The sequence below is a fragment of the Rhododendron vialii genome, chromosome 8a (assembly GCF_030253575.1).
Source record: "Rhododendron vialii isolate Sample 1 chromosome 8a, ASM3025357v1".
Lineage (NCBI taxonomy): Eukaryota > Viridiplantae > Streptophyta > Magnoliopsida > Ericales > Ericaceae > Rhododendron > Rhododendron vialii.
In genome coordinates this window covers 11,852,790-11,877,243 of record NC_080564.1, presented here as the reverse complement: position 1 = coordinate 11,877,243, position 24,454 = coordinate 11,852,790, and the positions used below count along the sequence as shown (strand labels likewise).

General features: G+C 37.9%; 4 protein-coding genes across 4 annotated transcripts; 1 reads left to right on the top strand and 3 right to left on the bottom strand.

The window, feature by feature from the left end:
• Nucleotides 1-1,321: 1,321 nt before the first annotated feature.
• LOC131336635 (uncharacterized) lies at nucleotides 1,322-5,722 on the bottom strand. Its single transcript, XM_058372543.1, has 5 exons — nucleotides 5,307-5,722; nucleotides 3,237-3,479; nucleotides 2,968-3,051; nucleotides 2,315-2,444; nucleotides 1,322-2,231 (listed from the first exon to the last, which is right to left on the bottom strand). Exons 1-5 carry the CDS (start codon nucleotides 5,597-5,599, stop codon nucleotides 1,674-1,676), a joined length of 1,308 nt encoding a protein of 435 aa, XP_058228526.1. The 5' UTR covers nucleotides 5,600-5,722; the 3' UTR covers nucleotides 1,322-1,673.
• Nucleotides 5,723-8,974: 3,252 nt separating this feature from the next.
• LOC131336634 (GDSL esterase/lipase At2g23540-like) lies at nucleotides 8,975-11,623 on the top strand. The gene is made up of 5 exons (XM_058372542.1): nucleotides 8,975-9,421; nucleotides 9,559-9,689; nucleotides 9,769-10,017; nucleotides 10,186-10,441; nucleotides 11,161-11,623. Exons 1-5 carry the CDS (start codon nucleotides 9,172-9,174, stop codon nucleotides 11,382-11,384), a joined length of 1,110 nt encoding a protein of 369 aa, XP_058228525.1. The 5' UTR covers nucleotides 8,975-9,171; the 3' UTR covers nucleotides 11,385-11,623.
• LOC131336633 (pentatricopeptide repeat-containing protein At3g50420) lies at nucleotides 11,193-14,501 on the bottom strand. The gene is made up of 2 exons (XM_058372541.1): nucleotides 12,262-14,501; nucleotides 11,193-11,870 (listed from the first exon to the last, which is right to left on the bottom strand). Exon 1 carries the CDS (start codon nucleotides 14,421-14,423, stop codon nucleotides 12,321-12,323), a length of 2,103 nt encoding a protein of 700 aa, XP_058228524.1. The 5' UTR covers nucleotides 14,424-14,501; the 3' UTR covers nucleotides 11,193-11,870; nucleotides 12,262-12,320.
• Nucleotides 14,502-15,232: 731 nt separating this feature from the next.
• On the bottom strand, nucleotides 15,233-17,566 carry LOC131336632 (geraniol 8-hydroxylase-like). The gene is made up of 4 exons (XM_058372539.1): nucleotides 16,971-17,566; nucleotides 16,410-16,694; nucleotides 16,080-16,258; nucleotides 15,233-15,974 (listed from the first exon to the last, which is right to left on the bottom strand). The coding sequence occupies exons 1-4, from the start codon at nucleotides 17,383-17,385 to the stop codon at nucleotides 15,372-15,374; spliced, it is 1,482 nt and encodes a 493-aa protein (XP_058228522.1). The 5' UTR covers nucleotides 17,386-17,566; the 3' UTR covers nucleotides 15,233-15,371.
• Nucleotides 17,567-24,454: the final 6,888 nt, after the last annotated feature.

Below are 24,454 nucleotides of genomic sequence, written 5' to 3'. Positions count from 1 at the left end.
TCAAATAGTTAATATTTTGATTTACGAGTGTAACGTACTCCCTCTTTTAAATAATTTTCTCAATTGCACTATAGTTGCCTAGATAGTTGGACCTCTTTAAAAGTTACTTATTTTTTAAACTCAAAACATACTTTTTTCTGTGCAATATCTTGTTTTATATGTGGAATTCACTATTACACTGTTTATACAATGATTTATAGATCATAAAATAACTATACATTAGTATAAAATACAGATAATTTGTTCTAAAAAAGAGAAGAGGAAGAAACGTGTTCAGAAAGATTTACAAGTGCATACATTAAAATACATATATGGGTTTGAAATTATTTTGTTCATACGAATGGCCAACACATTTCGTGAAAGCATACTCGAAACAAATTAATGTGTAGTATAATTTCTTATGGATACTAGGTAGATGGGTAGCTGCACCAAACTAGATTTTGGCATATATACTTGATTTCTTGTTTTTGTCCTTTACTTGCTTTTCCCCTTGTATAAATTCCTATTATCCAAATTATAAAAATCCATGTCTTGGAATTGAAGATACCTTACCTACTATCTTCATGCAAACTTTTGACTAAAATGGTCTCAAATGCTTAAAAAGAAGAGCGTAGATTCCTTCACCAAAGGTGTTGGAAGTTTTGGGCTTTTCCCTTGGACGCTTGGACTGGTGGCCTCCCGGGCCAGGAAAATGATGGTTAGACCAACTCTTCAGTCCAAGATTGAAACACATGCAGATGTCAACAAGGAGAAGAATTCAATCAACCAAAAGACAAAAAAAAAAAAAAAAACAAGGGAAGCAAAAATATATATATTAAATAGTTTTCACACTCCCTTTCTTACAATTCACTCTTCTTCTTTTCTTTTTTTTTTTAATCTTTATCCACATGAATTTACTATGTTAGTATCAGTTTTTAATCCATTTTTTCACTCATCCGAGGGCAATATTATTTATTCAAGTGGATAAAGATGAAAAAGGGAGGGTGGATTGTAAAAAGGGGAGTGAAAATCACTTCCCCTTATTAAAACTTGCTTTTTGTAATTTTTGTAAAGCTTTTCGTTGAAATTTTTGGGATTAATCGTTCATTTCGACGAGAGAGATCGGAAGGATATGAAAATGTGGACCGAAGTTGAAAAAAATTCATATAAGTTGACATTGTTGACAAAAAATACCAGCTATTTGATATTTTTCATCTCGTGAACTTTTTTTTCTTTTTAGACTTCTCAAATCGAGACGAATAATTAAGCCAACAAATATAATGTGAATTCAACATGAATTCAAAAAAGACGAACAAAAATACTAAAACAAAAAAAAAAAATATAGCTTGGACATAAATTTTCCCTCCATTTTCTCAATAAATTGGTCTACATAACCAAAACAAGCGTGAAACTTGAGTCGCAACACGTACTAACCAAGTAATGAAGGTTGCTTCGATATCGATCACATCTTGCATAATGCTTAGGACTAAACAAAAACAACCCAAAAAGCCGTATCCAGCATGTCATCGCATCCGAATGCTGCAAAATACATTCAAGCGCACAAAACATCGTCTTGCAACATTTTTTCAAGTCGCTCTACATATGCAACAATGAAATTCTCGGCTTGAGTTCAAGCCGACAAAACCCCCCATTAGTCCATCATGTTCCCTTGCATCGAAGCCTCAATACTCCACCTATGCTGTCTCCACTAGTACTGATTGCCCATTGCCAGTACGACGCCTCTGCCTGAGTCTACCACCTATACTACCTGGGGTTGGTTCAGCAATAGGATGAGGAGACTTTCTTTTTAACTTTGGGCTGCTTTCCAGTGGAACATGATTGTCACTGTGTTTATAATCTGGAACCTGCAGTTTCTCCTCTTTCTTGCCTTCCAATTCAGACTCTGATGACTCTGAGGTAAGTGCAGACTTCTCGTCAGGCTCTTGGCTGCTTTTAGATGCAATATCACTATCACCATGTTCGTTCTCAACAAAATCCATTTCTTCAATTTTCACACCTTTGAGCTCATCATCTGTCTTGTTCTCTTCATCTTTGGTGGTTACCAAACTGAGATTGTCATCGTTGGAGATAGGCAATTTGTTCCCCTCTGATGTTGCTTCTACTTCTGAAAACAGCAGTGATTTTTTGGAAGATGCCGGAAGCTTAGTACCGGGATTTTTGTCGGAATCAGGCTGTGATCGTTGGGTTTGGATGAGATAATGTGCGACCGACTTGAAGCCCAGCTGAGAAATCTGGAAAGTGGACAGTTTGAACTTAGCTCCAATTGTACAACAAGAAATGTGTACATCACCTTGTGAATGGTTAGAGAAATTACCTTCCTATAAAGAGCGCCAGTGGGAGGCCATCCTTTTGCTTGCCTGCACAAACTGCAGTTGCAAATTCCACGACAGACGGGGCAAATCCAGTCCGGATTCTGATTTGCTTCAAGAACATGTTCCCCATATCTGCTCAAACAATACATGTAGACCACAATCATCAGACCAAAACTCCTGGAGAAATATTTCGGCAGTTCACAGCTAGATTAACAAGGAAAAGACCACAACTTCTCCTTCCCCTGCAGTGGCACATTTAATAATAGGGAACTTTAACAAAGAAAGAGAGGAAGCAACTTCTTGTTTATTGAAAATTGCCCACAATACACTTCGGAATGAAGCACAACTTGAGCAAAATACTCTTGTTGTTTGCTTGTTTAAAAGGAATATATGACAACTCAAACCAAAGACTGAATTAACAAGGCGTAAATCTTTAATTGGCTGAACATAGCTAGCTGTGGTGATTAGGTATACGGCTATCGATCAACATTTGTATGCCATCGATTGCCTCCATAGCCCAGAAGGTAGTCCCCCAAAATCGAACCCATCTACTAAATGAATAAGTTCATTGTATACTATGGTGATCCAAACGAATAACGAGAGACTTTATTGATGTTAACATTCAGGAGACTAAGATTGCTCTATCACAACATACCGCATATACAAACAGTCTCCACAAAACTGTCCTTGGACCATGCCACATTTGCTGCAGTGTGTGCGGTGACCAAGGGTTTTCTGCCTGCAAAAAGCAAAATCATATATCTATCATGAATGATGAAGGTATGTAGCCACACAGCAGAGTAACAGCATCTACAAACTTAAGCAAGGCCATTCGAGGAGAATGTGTAAACTCTATGTAAGAAAGGTATAATTTTGATTATCTCAAGACATTTTGGTGGATTTCTATGAAAAACAAAGCACGACCTGCATTGATGACAAGTTTTTCCCTTGACTGGGTCGTAAATTCTCTTCCCGTCTTGTCCGATACCATCAACGAAAAGAGTCCAACTCCTCTCAGTGTTGCCCAACAGCTTTTCATGTTTGTCCGTGTAAACCTCTGGCTTTGAACCCTCTCCCAGTAAATCGCGCTCATCTTCCAAAGAAGTACTCCTATTCTTTTTTGAGACTTCCACCTCAGAGTAGACAACTGGTGTCGCATTCTGCAACCTATATTCATGCCAAAATGAGTGAGGAAAGTGTCAATTCATGTCAAAAGTGTTATGAAGTATGAACCAAAAACCTCACTAGATGTCAAAATCCCAAGATTCATATTTTTTCACAAGAATATATTAGAAAAGCATCATCGAGTATTAAAACACGAGAAAAAATAAGAAACCGTCAGCTTTAAGGTCTTGAGACGAATATGGTAACCATCAACAATCCACTTTGGATATCTATAGTCCACTCACAAAGCAATCAACAACTACCACCGATATCACCAAGAGGAAACAATGAGGGTCTAGAAACAACATAATACCCATATATTGTGTATGAGATACACGATTAGTCAACCTAATAAACATATGAATCCAAAAACACTGCAGTAAGTGTTAAAATTCCAAAACTCACAATGAGAGTCTTGAAACTTCTTACAAGCACAGAAATAACGCATGACATGCGAATAAGCAGACTAATATACATATGAATCCAAAAACACCACAGTGTCAAAATTCTAAAATTCACATTTGGGCTCGAGTTGACATCATTTGAATAGCTCAACTATACAATTGATAGTTTGCATAGAGATTTTGATATTGAGTTACAAAACTTGAGATAAATTTGGTTCGATCTTCGATTCAAACCTTTCACCTTAGTTCTTAAAAATCTCTCCATTTCTCATGAAGTACACGCATTATAAGTTTATGGGTGTTCTAATTACTACCATTTACCAAACAAATAAACAGAATAGTTACATATAATGCCGCATAATAAAGTGGTCAAGAATATACATAATCATGAGCTTATTTAAGTTAAAAATATTCTCTCTCAATTTGGCCTAGCCAGAATAGAGATCATTGCTCCGCCCCTGTCAAAATGGATGCCTAGTGATACAAAAAAACATATGGAAAGAACGCCATCAAGCCTAGAAACCCAAGAAAGCAAGAATCCTGTTAAGCGTTGAGGAACAGAAACAATCAACACCTATGCTGACAATCAACAACCCATTTCTTCCAGATAAACGTTATGCCTCATAAAGCTGTATTGACTTTAATTAGACCCCGTTAGTCGTTGGTGATGCGGAATTTTAAAGTTGGGTAGGCGAACCATTAGCAAAAATTTATAACATATGAAAGGCAATATTAATTTTGCCAATACAAATTGAAAAAGATACGATCGAAAAATTATCATATATGTAGTCTCGATCAACTTATTCAATTACTAAATATGTCATTTTGTAATTATAACATATTGAAAAGATACTATCGAATAATTATCATATATGTAGTTTCGATCAACTTATTCAATTACTAAATATGTAATTTTGTAGTTATAACTGCATAAAATCTTGTGCATTCCTATTTAATTTTAAAAACAAAATAATATTACAAAAATATAAACATACTGCTAAAAGTGTTTTTTTTTTTTTTTGAAAAAAAATATACTTTGAGCGAGTCTTAGATCCAAGATAAGTCGGATCTATTGGGCCATGTAAGAGTCTTTTTTCCGACGGTAAGGGTGTCCGGGCGAGCTTATTCAACTTATCCTCTCTTCATTCCATTCAAAGGCAAACCATTTACGTCAGACTAGAAATTCACAAAAAATTACTTTCTTGTGACCTAACTTTACGAACCCTGATCAATTGTGTGAAGAGCAAACTCACCAACCAACTGAACTAACCCTGGTGTTTTTAAAAAAGAACAAAAAAAAAAAACCCATTTTGATTATATGTGCTACACTTAACAATAATCAATCGATACCACCAATATTGCTCTAAATCAGATGAATGAAACGAAACCCATCACCGAACAAGAGAAAAGAGGCAAAGAAGTGTACCTAGAAGACCGGCGAGTGGGTCCACGGGGCGGCAGAGGAGAGAGACACCTACTGGGTTTTCCATTCAAGGAGTTGTTGCGAGCGGGCTTGACCGACTTGAACTTGAGGGAGAGGTCGAAAATGCCCAGCTTTTCCATTCTCTCACGGTTCTCCTTGATCCTCTGTTCCCTGGCCTGCTCGTAGTCCGATTTTTTGTGGGACTCTTCGATTTGGGTGTGGCCATTTTCGTTGATTAGGTCGGTGGTTGGGTTTGCTGGGGTTTCTAGGGTTTTAGCATTTCTCCGAGTCACCATTGCTATTTTGTTTCTCTCTCTATTCTCTCTCTCTTCAACTCTGGAGTCTTCAACGGTCGAGTGTGGAGTGGAACTTGGAATACGTGTTTCGTACAGGGAAATGGGTTCAGAGGGAGGGAATTCGAGTTGTGTTGAAATGACATTAGAACCCCATTAATGAAAAGTTATTGGGTGCTCTTGGACACCCATAATTCAAAATCAAACTATAAATGTTTAGGCCTCATTCCAGATTCAAAATTAAATACTTATTTTTTAAGAAGATAATTTTAAGATTAAAAATTATATAGTTACGCAAATAATTTTTTTAACAGTATAGATCTTATTTGATAGATTCATAGAAACCTTTTAAACAGTGCAAAAAAATAAAAAAATTATTTTTTATTTTCATTATATTTGAGTTTAAAAATGTAAAATAAGTACTTATTTTTTTAAGAAGAAAATGTGGGCATGGTTTCCAATAAATTTACTCTATTTATGTTTCTCCACTCATTACCCTCAAAATGGGCTACACATGAGAGGAGATGTTAAGGAAGTACAATATCTCATTACTTGAGTATGAAATGGGTGAGATCACTTAGTATAATGTTGGAATCTTTCCACCTAATAACTTTAGGAAAATGATATTAACATTCAAAAAATTGATGCTGCATTCCAAAATCAGTGTAATTCCAAAGCCATTTTTTTTTGTTTTTTGGAGTGCCTGCATTAATTTTTGAAGTGTCAATATCATTTCCCTGACTTTTAGCTTTTAGTTTGGCAAAATTTCTGCAATTTCCAACACAAAACATGTAGCGGGTTGAGAAGCCTTACAGTAGAGGCAATCCTACAAATCACCTACAATACAGAGATGGATACGGGTTTTTATGAAAAATAAATGGGTATTGATATTCACACTTCCTCTTTTTGTTATTCATACTCCCATTTTTGTTTTTTTTTGTGTTGAAAGTATGTGTATTTTTTTTGTTAAAAGATAAAAAGTGAGTATGGATAACAAAAAAGTGAGTGTGAATATCAATTCCCAAAACAAATACCTAGAAGAAAACTTCTTTAGAACTTGACAAAGATTTTAGGGGATGTAAGTGCGACAAGAAAAATGTGCATAATTTTACACACAAATTGTCATCGCATTTATAATTTGGAGGTAAAACTGGTATCATTCGAGATTGAAGTAGGAGTCATGCCCCACTAGTCTCACTGTAGCTCCGCCACTGGCTTATCACATGCAATCATACTTGTTCAAAGATTATATGCATTTAAGAATACTCATTCCGTCTCAATTTGTTTGTCTTATCTCAAAAATTTAACTTTTTTAGGGAACATAATTATTACACTTAAAAATATACAACTTTTCACATTTACCCACAACTTTTTTCCACTAAAGAAGGGCAAAAAGAAAAAATTGATTCAATTAAAAATCAAATGGACAAACATTTTGGGATACTCAAAAGTTAAAAAGTGAACAAATAAATCGGAATGGAAGGAGTAAATACAACTAGTAGTACTGTACAAGTTCAAATCAAGGGAAATGCTTTTGCTATACCATTTTTTGATAATGTCATACCCTGCAAATGTATTTTTGCACTATACACTTACAAAGTGTAGTATTATCAAAAAAATGTGGGGCAAAATCACTACCCCAAATCAATTACTCAAATAAAGTACAGAAAGTGCACGAAAAAGTTCCCTTTTTTGTACTACTCCAGGAATTGCCATCACTCTCAATTCAAAATTCTACTGTGAATAGTGGAACTTGGAACCGACTGCAGTCGCATCGAGATTTCGAAATCTTTTATAGGACTATAGGAGCAACACTCAAAACCTCAACTAGTAGTATTTGGCTAGTACAATATTCTACGTGATTAATCCTTTACGTTAATTGGTACCTTTTCCTTATACTAACAAGTTTACCTGTTTACGAACACCAATCGGCAAGCTCATATGACGCTTTGTCCCACATTTATAAATTCTCTGTCAATGAACTGTGAGACTGAATTTCCAAAAATTAGTTGAGTTATGAATAAATTATCCTAAACACAATGAGTTATAAAAACAAGTAGTACTATCTGTTAGCGAATTTTGAGGTAGAATATTCACTTTAATGCTAGTAATAAATTCCAGAGGTAATTCCAATTTTATCCCCTGAATTGTCTAATTTTTTTTCTTCATCCCTAAATAAAAAGATGCACCTATTTCGGTCATAGGACTATTCTTAGCTTTGTTAGAAATATGATGTCGTTTTTCTTGTCCTATTAGTCTTTGTAACATCTTCATAGATTAAAGAAATTTTTTTGCTGTTCAAAAAAAAACATATTTCATTCCTCATGTTTCAATTAATATTAGACCTATCTAATCGTTAAAGGGAGCTAATCGCGAGTTGAAGGAGTAATAAACTTTGAGCTAATCGCACTTACCCTTAAAAGAATACCCAACAAACAAGTGTTTATTTAATTACTTGCATTATAATTGAACTGCGAATATAATAAAACTACGAGGACATAAAGTCATTAATAAAGTATAAGAACAGAATCCACATTACACCCACTACAAAAGACACATTTCAGGATGAACAGGAGTCCGAATTACACCCACTACGAGGACACATTTCATAAAAAAAGAAAAAAAGAAAAAAGGGGACCGCGCTTTACCGATACAGTCTAACTTTGATGAATTGTGCCTTTGGAGACATACAATAACGTTCATGAATTAGTGTTAGTTCTGCGGAAAAAAAATAAAAATAAAAAACAATATTGTCACGCGTCCTGAGCGAGCATGGCTTTCATCTTGGGCCCCCAAAAGTTATACATAGTATTCATTAAACAAAAAGTTTGCTTGTGAAATGCATAATGAGTCTCAAATTTTAAAATTCCCCTTGGACCCCAGAATGACATGGCCGGCTTTGATCGCCATGTACGTAAGAAACAAATGTACAAAACTCATCATCTTAAGTACTATGTAAAAATAAAAAAATGAAAAATAAAAATTACACAAGAAGAAGAAAGCAAAGGATACTATTTTTCTTTTTCCCTCTTTTTTTTTTGGCCACACTTTGAGTGCTTACATGTGTCATAGTCGCAAATAAAGTACACCTAAACCATTGTTTGGGCTCCCAAGTCCAACCCATTCCCTAGTTGTTGCCAAGAAGTACTTCAGGCTATGGTTCTCTTCAAAGCTTCTCAACCCCTAAACCAAACAAGACCACTCTAGTCTTCACTAGATTTTCCAAACACTGTCTTTGACTTCATGTGGAGGCCACATTTTTCCCTTATAAAGTTAACCACTGCTATCCCCTCAACATACTGATGAACTACCTCTTGAAATTCATCTTCACTCCAACACTGTGTTGCACAAAATTGGAGTCAAACCAAATGCAACTTCACAACAAACAACCCCCTAGCCGCATGCATGTTTCCACCCACTAGCAATGAAGAATTCCCCCACACATACACTTGACTAAAAAATATGAACTTGTACACAAAGTATATAAATATATTAGTTTCACTGAGGCAATTGCCCAACCAGACATGCAATTTAGTCCTGGTTTGTGATCATCAACCTGTGGAGATAGAATAGAGATGGGCATGAGTAGTCCTTTTATCGTTGCACTGTTCTTTTTCTTCATCAATTTGAGATTATTGAAGGGTGATGATCTAGGCTTGGGAGCTTCGTTTATCTTCGGCGATTCTTTGGTCGATGCAGGGAATAACAACTATCTTCAAACCTTGTCCAGAGCCAATGTCGCACCCAACGGGATTGATTTCCAAGCTTCTGGAGGAAGTCCCACCGGCCGCTACACCAATGGCAGAACCATAGGAGATCTTATCGGTAAACTTATTTCTTCATTCAGAAACACACAAAAGAACACTGATTCTTGGAATTCTCTTGGTTGATTTCTGAAGGATTTTATAGCATAATTATCCAAGACATCTGTTTATGCCCGCTATCTGGCTTTTATGTTTTAGGAGAGGAACTGGGACAGCCACACTATGCCGTGCCGTTTCTGGCCCCAAATTCCACCGGACAAGCCATACTGCATGGAGTGAATTATGCATCTGGTGGGGGTGGAATCATGAATGCCACTGGAAGAATATTTGTATGTTCGTAAATTAACTTCCATCATGATTTATGTTATGCTTACTAAAATATACCATATGTGTGCATATTTATGACAGGTTAACAGGCTTTCAATGGACATTCAGGTTGATTATTTTGCCATTACTAGAAACCAGATCGACAAATTGTTGGGTAAATCCCAGGCAAGAGATTATATAATGAAGAAATCCATATTCTCAATCACAATTGGATCGAATGATTTTCTCAACAATTACCTACTACCAGTCCTCTCAATTGGGGCAAGAATATCCCAAACTCCAGATGCTTTCGTTGATGATCTCATCAACCATCTCCGGGGCCAACTCACGGTACAATAGCCAATCACTAGCATTTGATAATATTGTTAGTCTGTCGGTTATCTGTTTCAAAAATGGAAAAGAAAAGAAGCGCGCTTGTAATGTTTGGAAACAAAAAAACAGTGCTAATGCAGTATCTGTCTGTGTGTTAATTTTGTGGCATATTATCAATCATGGCAGAGACTTTATCAGCTGGATGCAAGGAAGTTTGTTGTGGGAAATGTTGGACCACTTGGTTGCATCCCTTATCAGAAGACACTCAACCAACTAACTGAAGATGAGTGTGTTGCACTGCCTAACAAGCTGGCACTTCAGTATAATTCCCGCTTGAAGGATCTACTCACAGAGCTCAACAAAAACCTATCCGGAGCCACATTTGTTCACGCAAATGTCTACGATCTAGTGATGGAACTCATCCAAAACTATGCCAAATATGGTTAGTGTTTATTTATCCGATTATTCACTGCTAAAATAGCGCATGATTCAAGTAAGATAAAGGCATGGTTTCGTAATAGCCGTGTAGTGTTAGAATTTGTTGTTAAATCAATATCCCAAAACAGAAAAGCCAAATTTGTATTTTTCCTGTGACTGGTCTAGTTGTTCTTAATCGGCTATGAACGGGACACGTACGTAAACTGACATATGAGTGCTCTGTATTCCCACTGATACATCTGGCCAGCGGGCCAAAAAACTGTTACCCATCCCATGATATGTAAAATCAGGGATAGTTGTACTCAAATGACAAAAAGATAATGGAGATAAGATCACACTCGGATAAGGAGGGACGTAATGAGTTACCGTGGAACGACCTACTGTGGAAAATAATCTAGACTATCTCATGAATAGTGGGATCGAATAGGAGTGTCAGTATCATAGAGATTCTTTATCGTAACTCACCAAATCCCACCTCTCAGAAGAGATTGAGCCAGCCCATATTAGGATCATACTATCCTGCCACCCATGGTCAAATTCAACCAAAGGCGAGAAGGATCTCAGTGATAAGCGATCCAAACACTCGTCTTCTACCCACCAAAGAGTTAAACGTGTCCAAAAGAGCAAGCCGAAGGTTCTGATATAATTGCAACTAAAACTCAGCTAAATTAACCCATGTAAGTGATCAAACTCAGAGCACTGATATTGATGAAACTGATGCAGGATTTACAACAGCGAGTAGAGCATGTTGTGGAAATGGGGGCCAGTTTGCTGGAATTGTTCCATGTGGACCTTCGTCTAGTTTATGTAAGGACCGTGACAAGCACGTGTTCTGGGACCCTTACCACCCCAGCCAGGCTGCCAATATTATCATTGCCAAACAGCTACTCCAAGGAGACCCCAAATACGTATCTCCAGTGAATCTTAAACAACTCCGAGATCTTTGATGATTGTAGTATTTCTCGGAAGATTTATGCCCTTTTGGTTCTTCTCTGAAGAATTAATGGTGCTTTCTTGTTCTTCAAGTTTGTAACATGTTTTCTTTTGTTTAGTTTTTGTTTCTTTGATGGTTGGCTGTAGCACGTTGTTAGAGCCCAGATACAAGCTTTACTGCATGCCACAACAAAAGAGACATTTATCAGATGATAATTTCGCATCAATAATCAAAGGATTTGAGTCTTGTCAATGGTTTGGCTGTCACCAAGAAGCTCTACTTGCTGAGCGTCGTGTCTGAATTCGATTCTTATCTAAATGCAATTTGCAACGTGTCCTGTGTTTTATCTCCTCCAATCCACCATTGAATAAAATGTATGTGATTTGGTAAAACCAAGAACTGATGGTTTGGCCACAACAGAAGCTCCTTGCTCATCCCAGACTACTCCCTGCATCCACAGGGTGGCTCTTGCATATAAGAAGAGGGTGCAAGTGAACCCCTGTGAGTTCCAAATAAAAATATATATAAGCGAGAAAACTTACATTCTAAGTCCTACTTTAAAAATTAAAATGCCAGCACTGGTTTTCCAAGCGAAGCGTCTAGCAGCCCCCAAAAGAACTACAAGCATCGGTTTTTTTTTCCTTTCCAATTTGATTGCTTTTTTCAAGAAACAATTGCATGAATATATCAAAATTGGCTTCTTCTTCTTTTTTCTTTCTTTCTTTTTTCTTTTTTTTTTCTTGCTGATCAAAAATAAAATTTGTCTTTATCTTAGGTTTTGGAAAGTTTATTTCCAGATTATAGGCTTGTTGGAAACGTTGCACGGATGTCGTCAACTATTTTTAACAGTCAACAAGATAATCCGTACGAGTGAAGTTCTTCTAGGTCACCTCTGTCTGACATGTCTGAAGCCACCCTGCCTGCATCTTTTGTGCAGCATCCCATTGTGTCAAATCTCATCTCTTTCTAATCTCATCATGTTTCCTTTTAGTCTCTTCAATTCACCCTGCAGTTCATCAATCTCTGGGTGCGATTGATCACTATTGGAAAATACATGGATACTATCTATGACCTCAACCCAACTTAGACCAGGATCTTTATCGAACATGAGCTCTCTTATCTTTCTCCTCATTCTTGTAACTTCATCCCATTTCCCTGCAGCAGCATATAGATTAGTCAGCAGTATATGCGTTGCTCCATCATCTGCATCTATGCTTAAAACCCACTCAGCAGCACGAACCCCTAATTCTAAATTTTTACTAATAATGCATGAGCTTAACAATGTTCGCCACAAATCCAGATAATTTCCACTAAAAGGTGACTCCAAAATCATTTCCTCTGCCTCCTTGAAGAGTCCAGCCCGACTTAACAAACTAACCATACAAGAGTAATGCTTCGGTAGAGGCCTCAAACCCCTTTCTCTCATACAATTCCACAAAAACTTCCCTTCATCAACGAAACCACAATGGCTACAAGCAGAAAGGAGAAAAGCGAATGTTACTTGATCTGGTTCGAGACTATGCTTTAGAATCTCTTCAAACACCTTCAGTGCTTCATCCGCCTTCCCATGGTGACTATACCCACCAAGAATTGCATTCCAGCACTTCAAATCAGGGAATCCTATTTCAAAAATTATCAATTCAGCAGCTTGAAGTTTCCCAGTTTTGGCATACATATCTATAAGGCTTCCGCACACAGATATTTCGATATCATATCCCATTTTAATAGCCTCGCAATGAATCATCTCACCTTGTCTCAGGGTTACAAGGTCGGCACATGCACTCAAAGCACTACTAAGAGCAAAACTATCAATCTTTTGGCCTTGTTGTGACATTCCACGGAAGAACCTAATTGCATTCTCTCCGTCAGCCATTCTACAATGACCCGCAATCATCTCCGTCCATAGAATCGTATCTTTTTCGGCAATCAAGCTAAAAATATTTTGGGCACAATCAGATTCGCCATTGTTGAAGTACATAGATATTAGAGTGCTTCCTACATAGACATTTCTCTCATAACCCATTTTTGAAACCTGGGCGTGGAGTGGTTTTCCATAACCCGAAGCTGGGAATGCTCCTGTTGCCGCAATGATGGCTGCAAATGTATATTCATCAGGTCTATCAAATCCCATTTGCTGCAATTGGACAAACATTACCATGGCCTCCTCACCACGTCCTCTCTCAGAATACCCAGCTATCATCGAGTTCCAGGAAACTAAATCCGGGTTCTCAATTCTACTAAAAACATCAAATGCGGTGTGGGTATTGCCGCATCTACAATACATGTCGAGCAATGAGTTTTGTAAAGGCAAATCAGTTGGTGCGCCAGATACGATCAAACGGGTATGGACAAGCTGCCCAAAGGCATGATCTTTTAGTTTACCACAGGCATTTAAGACCATTGAGTATGTAAATTGGGTAGGACTCATACCACACATCATCATCTTTCCATAAAATTGAAGACCACCGGCTATCTTATCATTTTTCATGTACCCACAAATAATTGAATTCCAAGCCATAGAATCTTTCTCCACTATGGAGCTGAAAACTTCTTCTGCAGATTCCAAATCCCCACAATTTGAGTACATTCCAAGTAATGAGGTCTGAACAGATGTATTGCCCGAAAATCCACACCTTATGACATGGGTATGAACAGTGGAGCCAATAATGGAATCTTCAAGCAAAGAAGATGCTTGTAATAAGCTTGTGAATGTCGATCCATTAGGCTTAAGGCCCTCATTTCCCAATTGCACAAACAGCTTGATGGTCTTGAGCGCGAGTCTTGTGCTCCGAGAATAGGCCGATATCAGTACATTGAAAGAAACGGTGTTCCTTTGAGGCATTTTGTCGAACATGAGGCGGGAGTCCCCGAGGGACCCGCATCTTGAGTACATGGAGAGGACATTGTTTTTGAGAAACGGCGAGTGCAGGGTGGCGGGCACGGAGGTTAGGAGGAGGGCATGGAGTTGGCGTGCTTTTCGGAGGGCGGTCGTGGAGGCGCATTTTTTGAGGAGGAGGGTTGCTAATGAAGAGGACTCGTGTGATGGTAGCATAAAAAATAGAAGTAAGCAATACGCTATGATTGAATGTGTATAATCACCACTTCCCCGCCAAGAAAATCAAGAAGCAGGGGTGTATATGTAATTATGTACAGTGTAACCGACGGGCACGCGGGCCCATTCTGGGTCCCACAAAGATGATCCGACCCGTATTATTATTTAAAAAAAAAAAAAAAACCCGGGTGGACCCGTAGAAAATCAGTTCAATCCGATATATGTGGATGCTCGATCCAATATTCTATCTTTTCATTTAGATTTCAAATTAACAACCAAAAAGTTGATGGACATTATTGATTGGTTTTTGATTTTGGCACTCCATTATTGACCAGAGGCGATTCACTTTTGTCTTCATTCGGTGTGAGAAGCAATTTGCTGCATCTGTAACCCATCCTAAGTCAAGGACCATTTTGCACATGGTTGTGTGGGACCCGCTTAGAAGTCACGCACAAATGATCCGTTGAATAATTTTAAAATAATTATTTAATTGGTTTTGAAAAATGTAGCCCAGTTGGATTTTTGTATGTAATTGATCTAATTTGTTCAACAGAATTCGGAATCTTAAAATCTAAAAAAATCTTGGAATAAGTTAGACAATTTTATGGTCAGCATTTCCTTGGCCTGAATCGTAGGGCTTGTTGAGAATAGCATTCAATAAAAAACTTATTTTTAATAACCATTCATATTTTTAAAATAATCTTTGCATTTTGATACCCAATCAAAATAAGTTTTTTAATTGAATGCAGAGCAAACAGATTGCTTCTCTCACCGGATGGAGACAAAAGTGGAGCGCCTCTAGCCAATTGTTGAGCGCGAAAATCAGAATCCTTATTCATTTATTATTAATGGAACAAATTCAAATCAAAATACATTGTCATACATGAACTTAGACAATAAAAAACATGCACACACATACAAAAAAGAAAAAAAAAAACCGAGACATTGTCACATATGAAAAGGAATGGCACGTAGAGGTTGAGCCTTTCGTAAGGTGATGCCAAACTTGTCATCCATGTCCAACTCCTTTCTTGTTATCCCACCTTCAAGCTTCCAATCAAACGAATTTATGAGCGAACCCAACACCACGTGAACCATTCTTAGGCCCAGAGGCAACCCAGGGCACATTCTTCGCCCGGCGCCAAAAGGAATCAGCTCAAAGTCTTGACCTCGGACATCAATTTCCGACTCCAAAAACCTCTCAGGCATGAAAGTCGTTGGATTTCTCCATATGCTAGGGTCTCTGCCAATAGCCCAAACATTTACTAGCACTTGTGCCCCCCTAGGGACTGTGTAGTCATACACTTCAACATCTGTCTCTACTCTGTGGAGTAAGAATGGAGCCGGCGGGTGAATCCTCATCGTCTCCTTCACAATGGATCGCAAGTAAGGCAGTTGCGAAATGTCTGATTCATGAATTGGTTTCCCTTTGCCAATAATTTGTTCAAGCTCGGTTTTTGCTTTCTTTAAGTACTCCGGATTGTGAAGTAGTTCCGCCATTGCCCACTCAATTGTTGTTGATGTTGTATCTGTCCCTGCTATAAATAGGTCCTAGATAAAATTTGATCATAAGCATCATCAGATATTGTAAATGATGAATTGGAGGATGAGAAGGTAACTAAAGTATGTTACGGGGACAAGGATGAAGGTACGAACCAAACACATACGCTCGATGTGAGTTCGATCAATCTCTTCGCTTAAATTGAGTAAAATATCTATCACATCTTTTTCTGCATTAGGATTGTACAATTCCCTTAAATTTAATCTTTCGTCAATCAATCGACCAAATAACTGAAGTATTTTTCCGAAATAAACCGTCATGCGTTTCCTTATACCTGTTGACAATAGAAAACAATAAGTGTGAATTCCTGGTTTAACTTCATAAACTTATACATTAGATCTAAGAGTTATACACTGCTTTTTCGGGTCAGTTCCAGTCTGGTTATGAACTTTTCGATGAAATGATGGTTAACAACCTAACAATACCTTGTGGGTCAATCTTCGCAAGCACGGGGAAGTAATCAACCAAGTTGGGTTTGCCAGCCTCGACCGCCATACTAACAACCAAGTCATTCAACTCTTTCGCTGAATCCTGACTCAGGTCGGCCAAATCCACCGAAAAAAAGGTGTTGGACAACATGTTAAGGGAAGTCGTGAAAGCGGCCCTGCCTATGTCAAATGCAACACCTTCTTGACAACATTTTTCAGCATAGGCGATCAAGTCTTTGACCTTCTCCCGCCGTTGATTTTGATTAGCATCAAGTCTGGCAACTGAAGAATAAATACACAAGAAGGATGCGGTAATTACATTTTGAACCCTATTACCGGACCACAAAATAGTTTATTTTTGATAATCGGATGTCCAAGTCAGCTTGCGTGCACGTCAACTAATTCCGGGTCCTCATGTTCAGAAGTGGCAAACCCTCCAGTGACAGGCCACAAATTAGTTGGTGCTTAGACTTTGAAATGAAAATACGTACCCATTGGTCATCACTCTATACTCTATAGTAACTGGAATATATAAGTACTCTGTTTGTAAAGCATTACCTGAAAACATATTTGATGTCATGATCTTTCGGAGGCTACGCCACCGGTCGGAGACCGGCAGCCAGACGGCGGAGTATTTATGCTGGTCGTAGGCTTGCAGGGCATTGGGGATGGTTCTGAAGGAGAAAGCAAGGTCTTGCTTTTTGAGCACTTCTTTGGCCAAGGCAGGAGAAGAAATGACCACTGCGGTTATCTGGCCCAATTTCAAACTCATGATTGGGCCATGAGTTTTGGCTAGCTCGGCCATGGACTTGTGGGGCTTGTTACTCAGTTTTAGGAGGTTGCCGATGACCGGTAGCGGAGTCGGGCCCGGTGGAAGATTTGATTTTGTTCGGGTTGGCCTTAGAATCGAATGGAGGGTTTGAAGCAGAGTTATGGTTAACAAGAGACACAGAATTAACCCCCAAAACTCCATGGTTTTCCAACTACTACTAGGATTACAAACGGAATGGCCACCGAGAAGGGATATATACTTTTTCAAGTGTCAACACTTTATTTTAACAACAGTGCTATTCACTGACAAAATCAGTAAATTGAAATAGAAGTGAGAGAGAGAGAGAGAGAGAATCTTGTTCTATTATTTCCTCAACTGTTTTTCGTGTCTTTACAGAGAAGAGAAACCCCTATTTATCTCTCGAGATGAAACAGCTCCTATTGGACCACAAGAACACTGCTTGGATTGATGAGCTGGCAATCCAAACTTACATCTCAACTAACTCACAGAGAAAGCACAAATGAAATACAATCAAACTGAATTTCAAATGAATTTGAATAAACTACCAAACTAACTTCTAACGACTAACTGTTGTGCACTGCTGTGCTTTCCTTTATACTCCCCTGCAAACTCATGGGGGGTGAACCCACCATGAGTTTGGATTTCAAGAAGAGAAAACGAGATACACCCAACCCTTTGGTAAAAATATCAGCAACCTGAGCAGTAGAACCAATGAAACAAAGAACCAATTTTTTAGCCAAAACCTGCTCTCTGATGAAGTGATAATCAATTTCTATATGCTTTGTTCGAGCATGGAATACTGGGTTGGATGCTAAGGCCATAGCAGAGCGATTGTCACACCAAAGAATATGAGGAGGAGAAATGGGAATGTGCAGCTCAGATAAAAGCTGCTGTATCCATACCAGATCAGCTGCTGTTTGAGCCATTGCCCTATACCCAGCCTCCGTGGAAGATCGAGCAACGGAGGGCTGCTTTTTGGCACACCAAGAGATTGGTGTTGATCCCAGAAAGACAACAAAACGAGAGGTGGAACGTCGGTCCACTGGATCTCCCGCCCAGTCAGCATCTGCAAATGCAGTCAAAGAAAGAGATCCCGAAGTAATATGCAGACCATGATTGAGAGTTCCTTTCACATATCAAAGAAGTCGTTTAACAGCAACAAAATGACTGACTTTAGGCTGATGCATATGTTGGCATACAGTATTAACGGAGAATGCAATCTCAGGTCTAGTGAGAGTAAGGTATTGTAATGAGCCCACCAAGGTTCTGAACAACATAACATCATCAAACAAAGGATCAGAAGGATCATAAGGACCTTTGGAAGATGTTGGTGATGCACTCGGTTTGCATTCCTGCATACCAGCCTTGGTCAAAATTTCCTGACCATATTTGGCCTGAGATAAAAACAACTCATTTGGTGTAGAAGTGACCTCAATCCCAAGAAAGTAATGTAAAGATCCTAGATCTTTCATGACAAATCGGGAGCTAAGCAAGTGAACAAGATGAGTGAGATATGAAGAATCACTGCCTGTGAGTATGATATCATCCACATAGACCAATATCAGAGTAAGAGAGGACCCCTTGTGAAGAAGAAACAAGGATGTATCTGCCTTGCTTGCTTGAAATCCAAGCTCCAAAAGGTAAGAAGAAAACACAGAGAACCATGCCCTTGGAGCCTGTCTAAGACCATATAAAGCTTTATTGAGTTTGCAAACAAAATGCGGATGAGCGGGATCTTTATATCCCAAGGGCTGCTTCATATAAACATCTTCGTGAATAACTCCATGCAAGAAAGCATTGGAGACATCTAACTGCTTTAAAGGCCATTTATAGTGCACTGCCAAGCTCAAAATAATTCTAACAGTAGGTTGTTTCACCACTGGGCTAAAGGTTTCCAAAAAATCCAATCCCTCTGCTTGTTGATTGCCATTTGCAACCAACCTAGCCTTATACCTGGCAATGGAACCATCAGAGTGCCTCTTTATTTTGTAGATCCACTGGCAACCAATGACATTTCCATGAGAAGGGGGTGGAACCAAAGTCCATGTTCCTTGAGTGATTAAAGCCTTATATTCCTCAGCCATAGCCTTTTGCCAAACTGAATGAGGAATTGCCTCTTGAAAATGTTTAGGTTCTGGGATGGAAGAAGAACAAGCTGTAAACAGAGATATGAGATGTTTTGGTTTGAAAATACCAGATTGAGATCTGGTTTTCATGGAATGAAGAGATGAATTAGAAGAGACTTGAACATTAGTGGAACTTGGTAAAGAACTAGTAGAAGGCAGAGAAGAATCCGTGTTAGAAACAACTTTAGGAGCGAGAACAGGAAGAATAGGAGGAGGAGGAGAAATGGATGCAGTAGCAGGTGCAGACATGATAGGTTCTGAAGTAGCAGAATCAGAAGGAATGACAGGCTCAATTAAAGGGGAAGATGTGTCTGTTGAGACAAGAGATGAAGAAGGCACAGATGTAGCAGGAGAAAGAGGTACAGAAATCATGATATCATCAAAAGTAGTTAGGGGAACAGAAAAAGAAGTAGAGCAAAAGTTAGAAGGAACAAAATAAGACACAAGACTAGCATAAGGAAAATAATGTTCTTCAAATCTAACATGTCTAGAAACATAAACTCTGTCTCCAATAGGGTCATAGCACCTGTACCCTTTTGATGTAGTACAATAGCCCAGAAAAACACAACAAATGGACTTTGGAACAAGTTTATGAGGCATATAAGGTTTTAACCAAGGAAAACATGCACATCCAAAAGGCTTAAGAGTAGAGTAATCTGGTGTTTTATGAAACAAAAGAATATAGGGAATCTGAAAGCCAAGAGATGAATGAGGCAATCGATTAGCCAAGTATACTGCTGTATTTAATGCCTCAAGCCAAAACTTTGTTGGCATCCCAGCATGTGTCAACTGAGTTAGAGTAGTGTCTAACAAATGCCTATGTTTTCGTTCAACCACTCCATTTTGCTCAGGAGTGTGAGGACAAGAAGTCTAATGTATGACTCCAGCAAAAAGAAAAAGTTGTGACAGATAGTTGTTTATGAATTCACCTCCATTATCAGACCTAACCATTTTAACAGAGGTGTTGAACTGATTTGAAACATAGGCTTTGAAGTGTGTAAGAGTGATTTTGACTTCAGATTTGTAATGTAATGGAAACAACCAAGAATATCTACTGTAATCATCAATGATAAGCAGATAATATCGAAATCCTTGAACAGAAGGAATAGGAGCTGGGCCCCATACATCCATATGCAACAACTCAAAAGGAGCATGAGAAACTGTTTCAGAGAGTGGAAAGGGTAGTTTGTGACTCTTCACAACATTACAACTAAAACAAGTAACATCATATGGTTTTGTTACAGGCAAATTGAATTGTCTTATTAAAGACTGAAAAAGAGGTAAACTTGGATGTCCTAATTTCTGGTGCCAAGTAGCAGCTGAAGAAACTGTGTTTGTAACAAAGGCATGAGAACCTGGAGTTGAAAAATCATCTTTAGAGAAGATCTTGATGGGGTACAATCCCTGTAGACAGGGCCCCTTGTGAAGAGTTTGAAGAGTGAGTTTGTCTTGAATAGTATAACCATCACAATCAAAAACAAGAGAGCAATTATTATCCTTTGTAAATTGATATACTGATAGAAGATTATGAGTGATAGAAGGTGTATGCAGAAGTTGATTAAGATGAAACTGAGTAGATGGAGTAGATAGGATGCCTTTACCAGTATAAGCAACAGGTAGAGAAGTTCCATTTCCAACAAGAATACCATCTCCAGTTGGACAAGGCTGTGGCTGTGAAAGATTGGCCAAATCATGAGTTACATGAGACGATGCTCCACTGTCAAAGTACCAATTGTTAGATGACTGTATTGGATTCCCAACTGAATAACTAGAAACACCAGAATATCCTTGATTTAACTGACTTGAACCAGGAAAACTAGATGTTGAACTAGAAGCTACAAAAGCCTGTGCAGGTGCATAACCAGAGAAGCCTGTAGGTGTTCCTTGTGGTTGAGCAAAAGGAGTGTAGGTTAACATGTTAGCCTGTGGAGGAACTGAAGCAATATTCCCAGAATAAGATCTCTGACTCATCATATTATTCTGAGGCAAGAAAGAACCAGATTGATAATTGCCATTGTTCCATGACTGATTTGCAGATCTCCTTGGCCCAGAAAACATAAACATTGATGGTTGATACTGTAAATTTTGTCTATGATGACAGTAAAAGGCAGTATGATTGTATTTCCCACAAATTTGACATTCTACTCTAGAGTTTTGACCATAACCAGGACCTTTTCCACCTCTCCATCTATTTGAACCACCACTGTAATTCATATTCCTATTGAACTGATTGAAGCCCTGCTGTGGATAAAATGGTCCTGCCACATTTGAAGTCTGATACATTGGTGACTGATAGTTCTGAGAAGGTCCAGAATTTTCACCTTGAGACACCTGAGAATTTGACACACTGCCTTGTGTCTGCATTGGCATTATGTTTTCTGTCATTTTCTGTGCAGCTAAGAATACCTTTGTAGAACTTGTTCCTTCATCTTTTTGCATCTGTGATTCCTCATATCTAAGAATTGTGACTAATTCATCAAACATAATATCTCCTTTTGCATTTAAAGCACTCTTCACATGTTTATATTCTGACGGCAGACCTTTCTTGGCACAGAATACTAAATCATCATCATCTAAATGATAACCAACGGCCTCAAGTTTATGAGCATAATTTCTGATTTCATCGAGATAGGAATCCATAGTTCCTGTCATGGTGATGCTATAAAACCGATCTTTCAACTCATGAATATGTGTTTTTGAGAGAGAGTTAAACCTATGTTCCAATGTTTGCCACACTTGATACACATGCATAAGCCCTAATACATGAGTCAGAGTCGTTGGTGCCAAACTAGCAGTCAAGCAAGACAAGAGCTGATTATCTATCAAGGTCCGAAGAGTGAATTCTGGATTTGTAACCCTATCATTTGAGGAATCCAAAATTGTAGCCACTGGTGGTGTAATAGAGCCATCTAAATACCCTAAGTATCCATTTGCTCGTAAAGCATTCATCACCTGAGTTCTCCACAGTAAGTAATTACCTGAATCAAGCTTAATGTTGACCAAAGAATGAAAATTAGAAACCAGAAATGCAAGCGTTGGTGGTAATCCAATTGTTGTTGTTGCGGTCGTCATTGAATCTCTTGTGTGAATACGAACAAATGTTGAATTTGAACAACTAACGAGATCCGAGGGAGAAAAGTACTGAATTTGAATTTGATTGGGGAAGAATTGTTCTACGCAGGATCAGTAATGGTGACCTTCGTCAAATAGCTCTGATACCATGACAAAATCAGTAAATTGAAATAGAAGTGAGAGAGAGAGAGAGAGAGAGAGAGAGAGAGAGAGAGAGAGAGAGAGAGAATCTTGTTCTATTATTTCCTCAACTGTTTTTCGTGTCTTTACAGAGAAGAGAAACCCCTATTTATCTCTCGAGATGAAACAGCTCTTATTGGACCACAAGAACACTGCTTGGATTGATGAGCTGGCAATCCAAACTTACATCTCAACTAACTCACAGAGAAAGCACAAATGAAATACAATCAAACTGAATTTCAAATGAATTTGAATAAACTACCAAACTAACTTCTAACGACTAACTGTTGTGCACTGCTGTGCTTTCCTTTATATTCACAATTTCACACGGACAAAACCAACACAGATTATGCAAAAAATTTGTGGGTCTCGCTACGAGTCCCACTCAAACGATTCTAACCGTTCATTAAATATAAAATATTTTTTAAAGGGTTCTCAACTAAAATCAGCTCAATTCGATACATGTAGGTACTCGATCTAATCAACAATTATTAAGCCAAAATAGCCTTGAAGATTCCTTTTGCTGATGTGGTGCAATATTTCGAGTGGATGGAAGGCCAATTGCATTCTGCCACATCAACAATTGCTCCTGCAATAGATTATAACCCCACCTTATGTGATTACTCCCTTGCCCGCCCTTCTGCTACGATTCCTCATCCCGATTCCCAAATACGTATGTACTACAACTATATAATCCACTTATTATTTTGATCCATAAATCTTGATTTTTTTATTTTCAAAAAGTAAGAGAAATCAAGATTAATTATGGAGTGTCACGGCAAGGAATGAAAAAATAAAATAAAATGGAAATGGAGACCAATAGGAATGTATGCACGTAAAGTGTGAATCTATTTGTATCAGATATATTCAATAGAATATGTGTACGTACGTAAGACGGTAAGAGAAAGGGTTAATTTATGCTCCTTAATTTCGTCACCGAATACATCTGTGACGTGATGCAGTTTTACCAACGTTGTTTTTGAATGCCTTTGGAAGAAGGAATTTTTCTATGGTACGTACACAAATCACTTTTTGGTGTATGGTACCTAAAAAGTCACTTTAGTGATAGGTACTTCACATTGAGTTTTGTAAGTATTTCATAAGGAGTTATAAGTATTCCACGTTGAGTGGTAACTATTCCATATGTATAATATTTATCACTCAATGTACAATACTTACAACTCTATATGAAATAATTTCACACTGAGTACATAAGTATTTCATATGGAGTGTTAAGTATTTCACATTGAGTGACAAGTATTTCTATATTTACCACTCTATATGAAATACTTATCACTCAAGTGATTTTTTGGATAACATACACACAAAAAAATTGTGTACCATAGATGGACTCTACAAGAAGTAGGGGTATCATCAAAATTGAACTAATTATTATATTTTTTTACTCGTCAGCACATGCATTGAGTGTGCCTCAAACGCTATTGTTTAGTATTAAAACAATTAGATTTGCAAGAAATTAGAAAATACTGCAGTCACAGATTGTGTATAGATTAGTTTAAACAATTAGATTTGCAAAAAATTGGAAAAGATTGCAACACAGTTGCGAAAAGAAAAGTTGAAGCACTATAATGGAGGAAAAAAAAAAAAAAAAAAGAACAAAAAGACACACGCAAAAAAAAAAAAAAAAAAGAGAGAAGAAGAATGAGTAAACATACCACTAACAGAAATCGTGTTGCTCCTTTTTCCTCTCTCTAAACGTCGGTTTTTTTTTTTTTTAACTGGTAAAGAATGCCCAAAGGCTTACATTACAATGAAGACGAAACTACATTTAGAACGTAAAAAACTAAAGGGACGTTTGATAACCTTTTAGAAAATACATTTAGAAAATTCTGCAATCACAGAATGTAAAA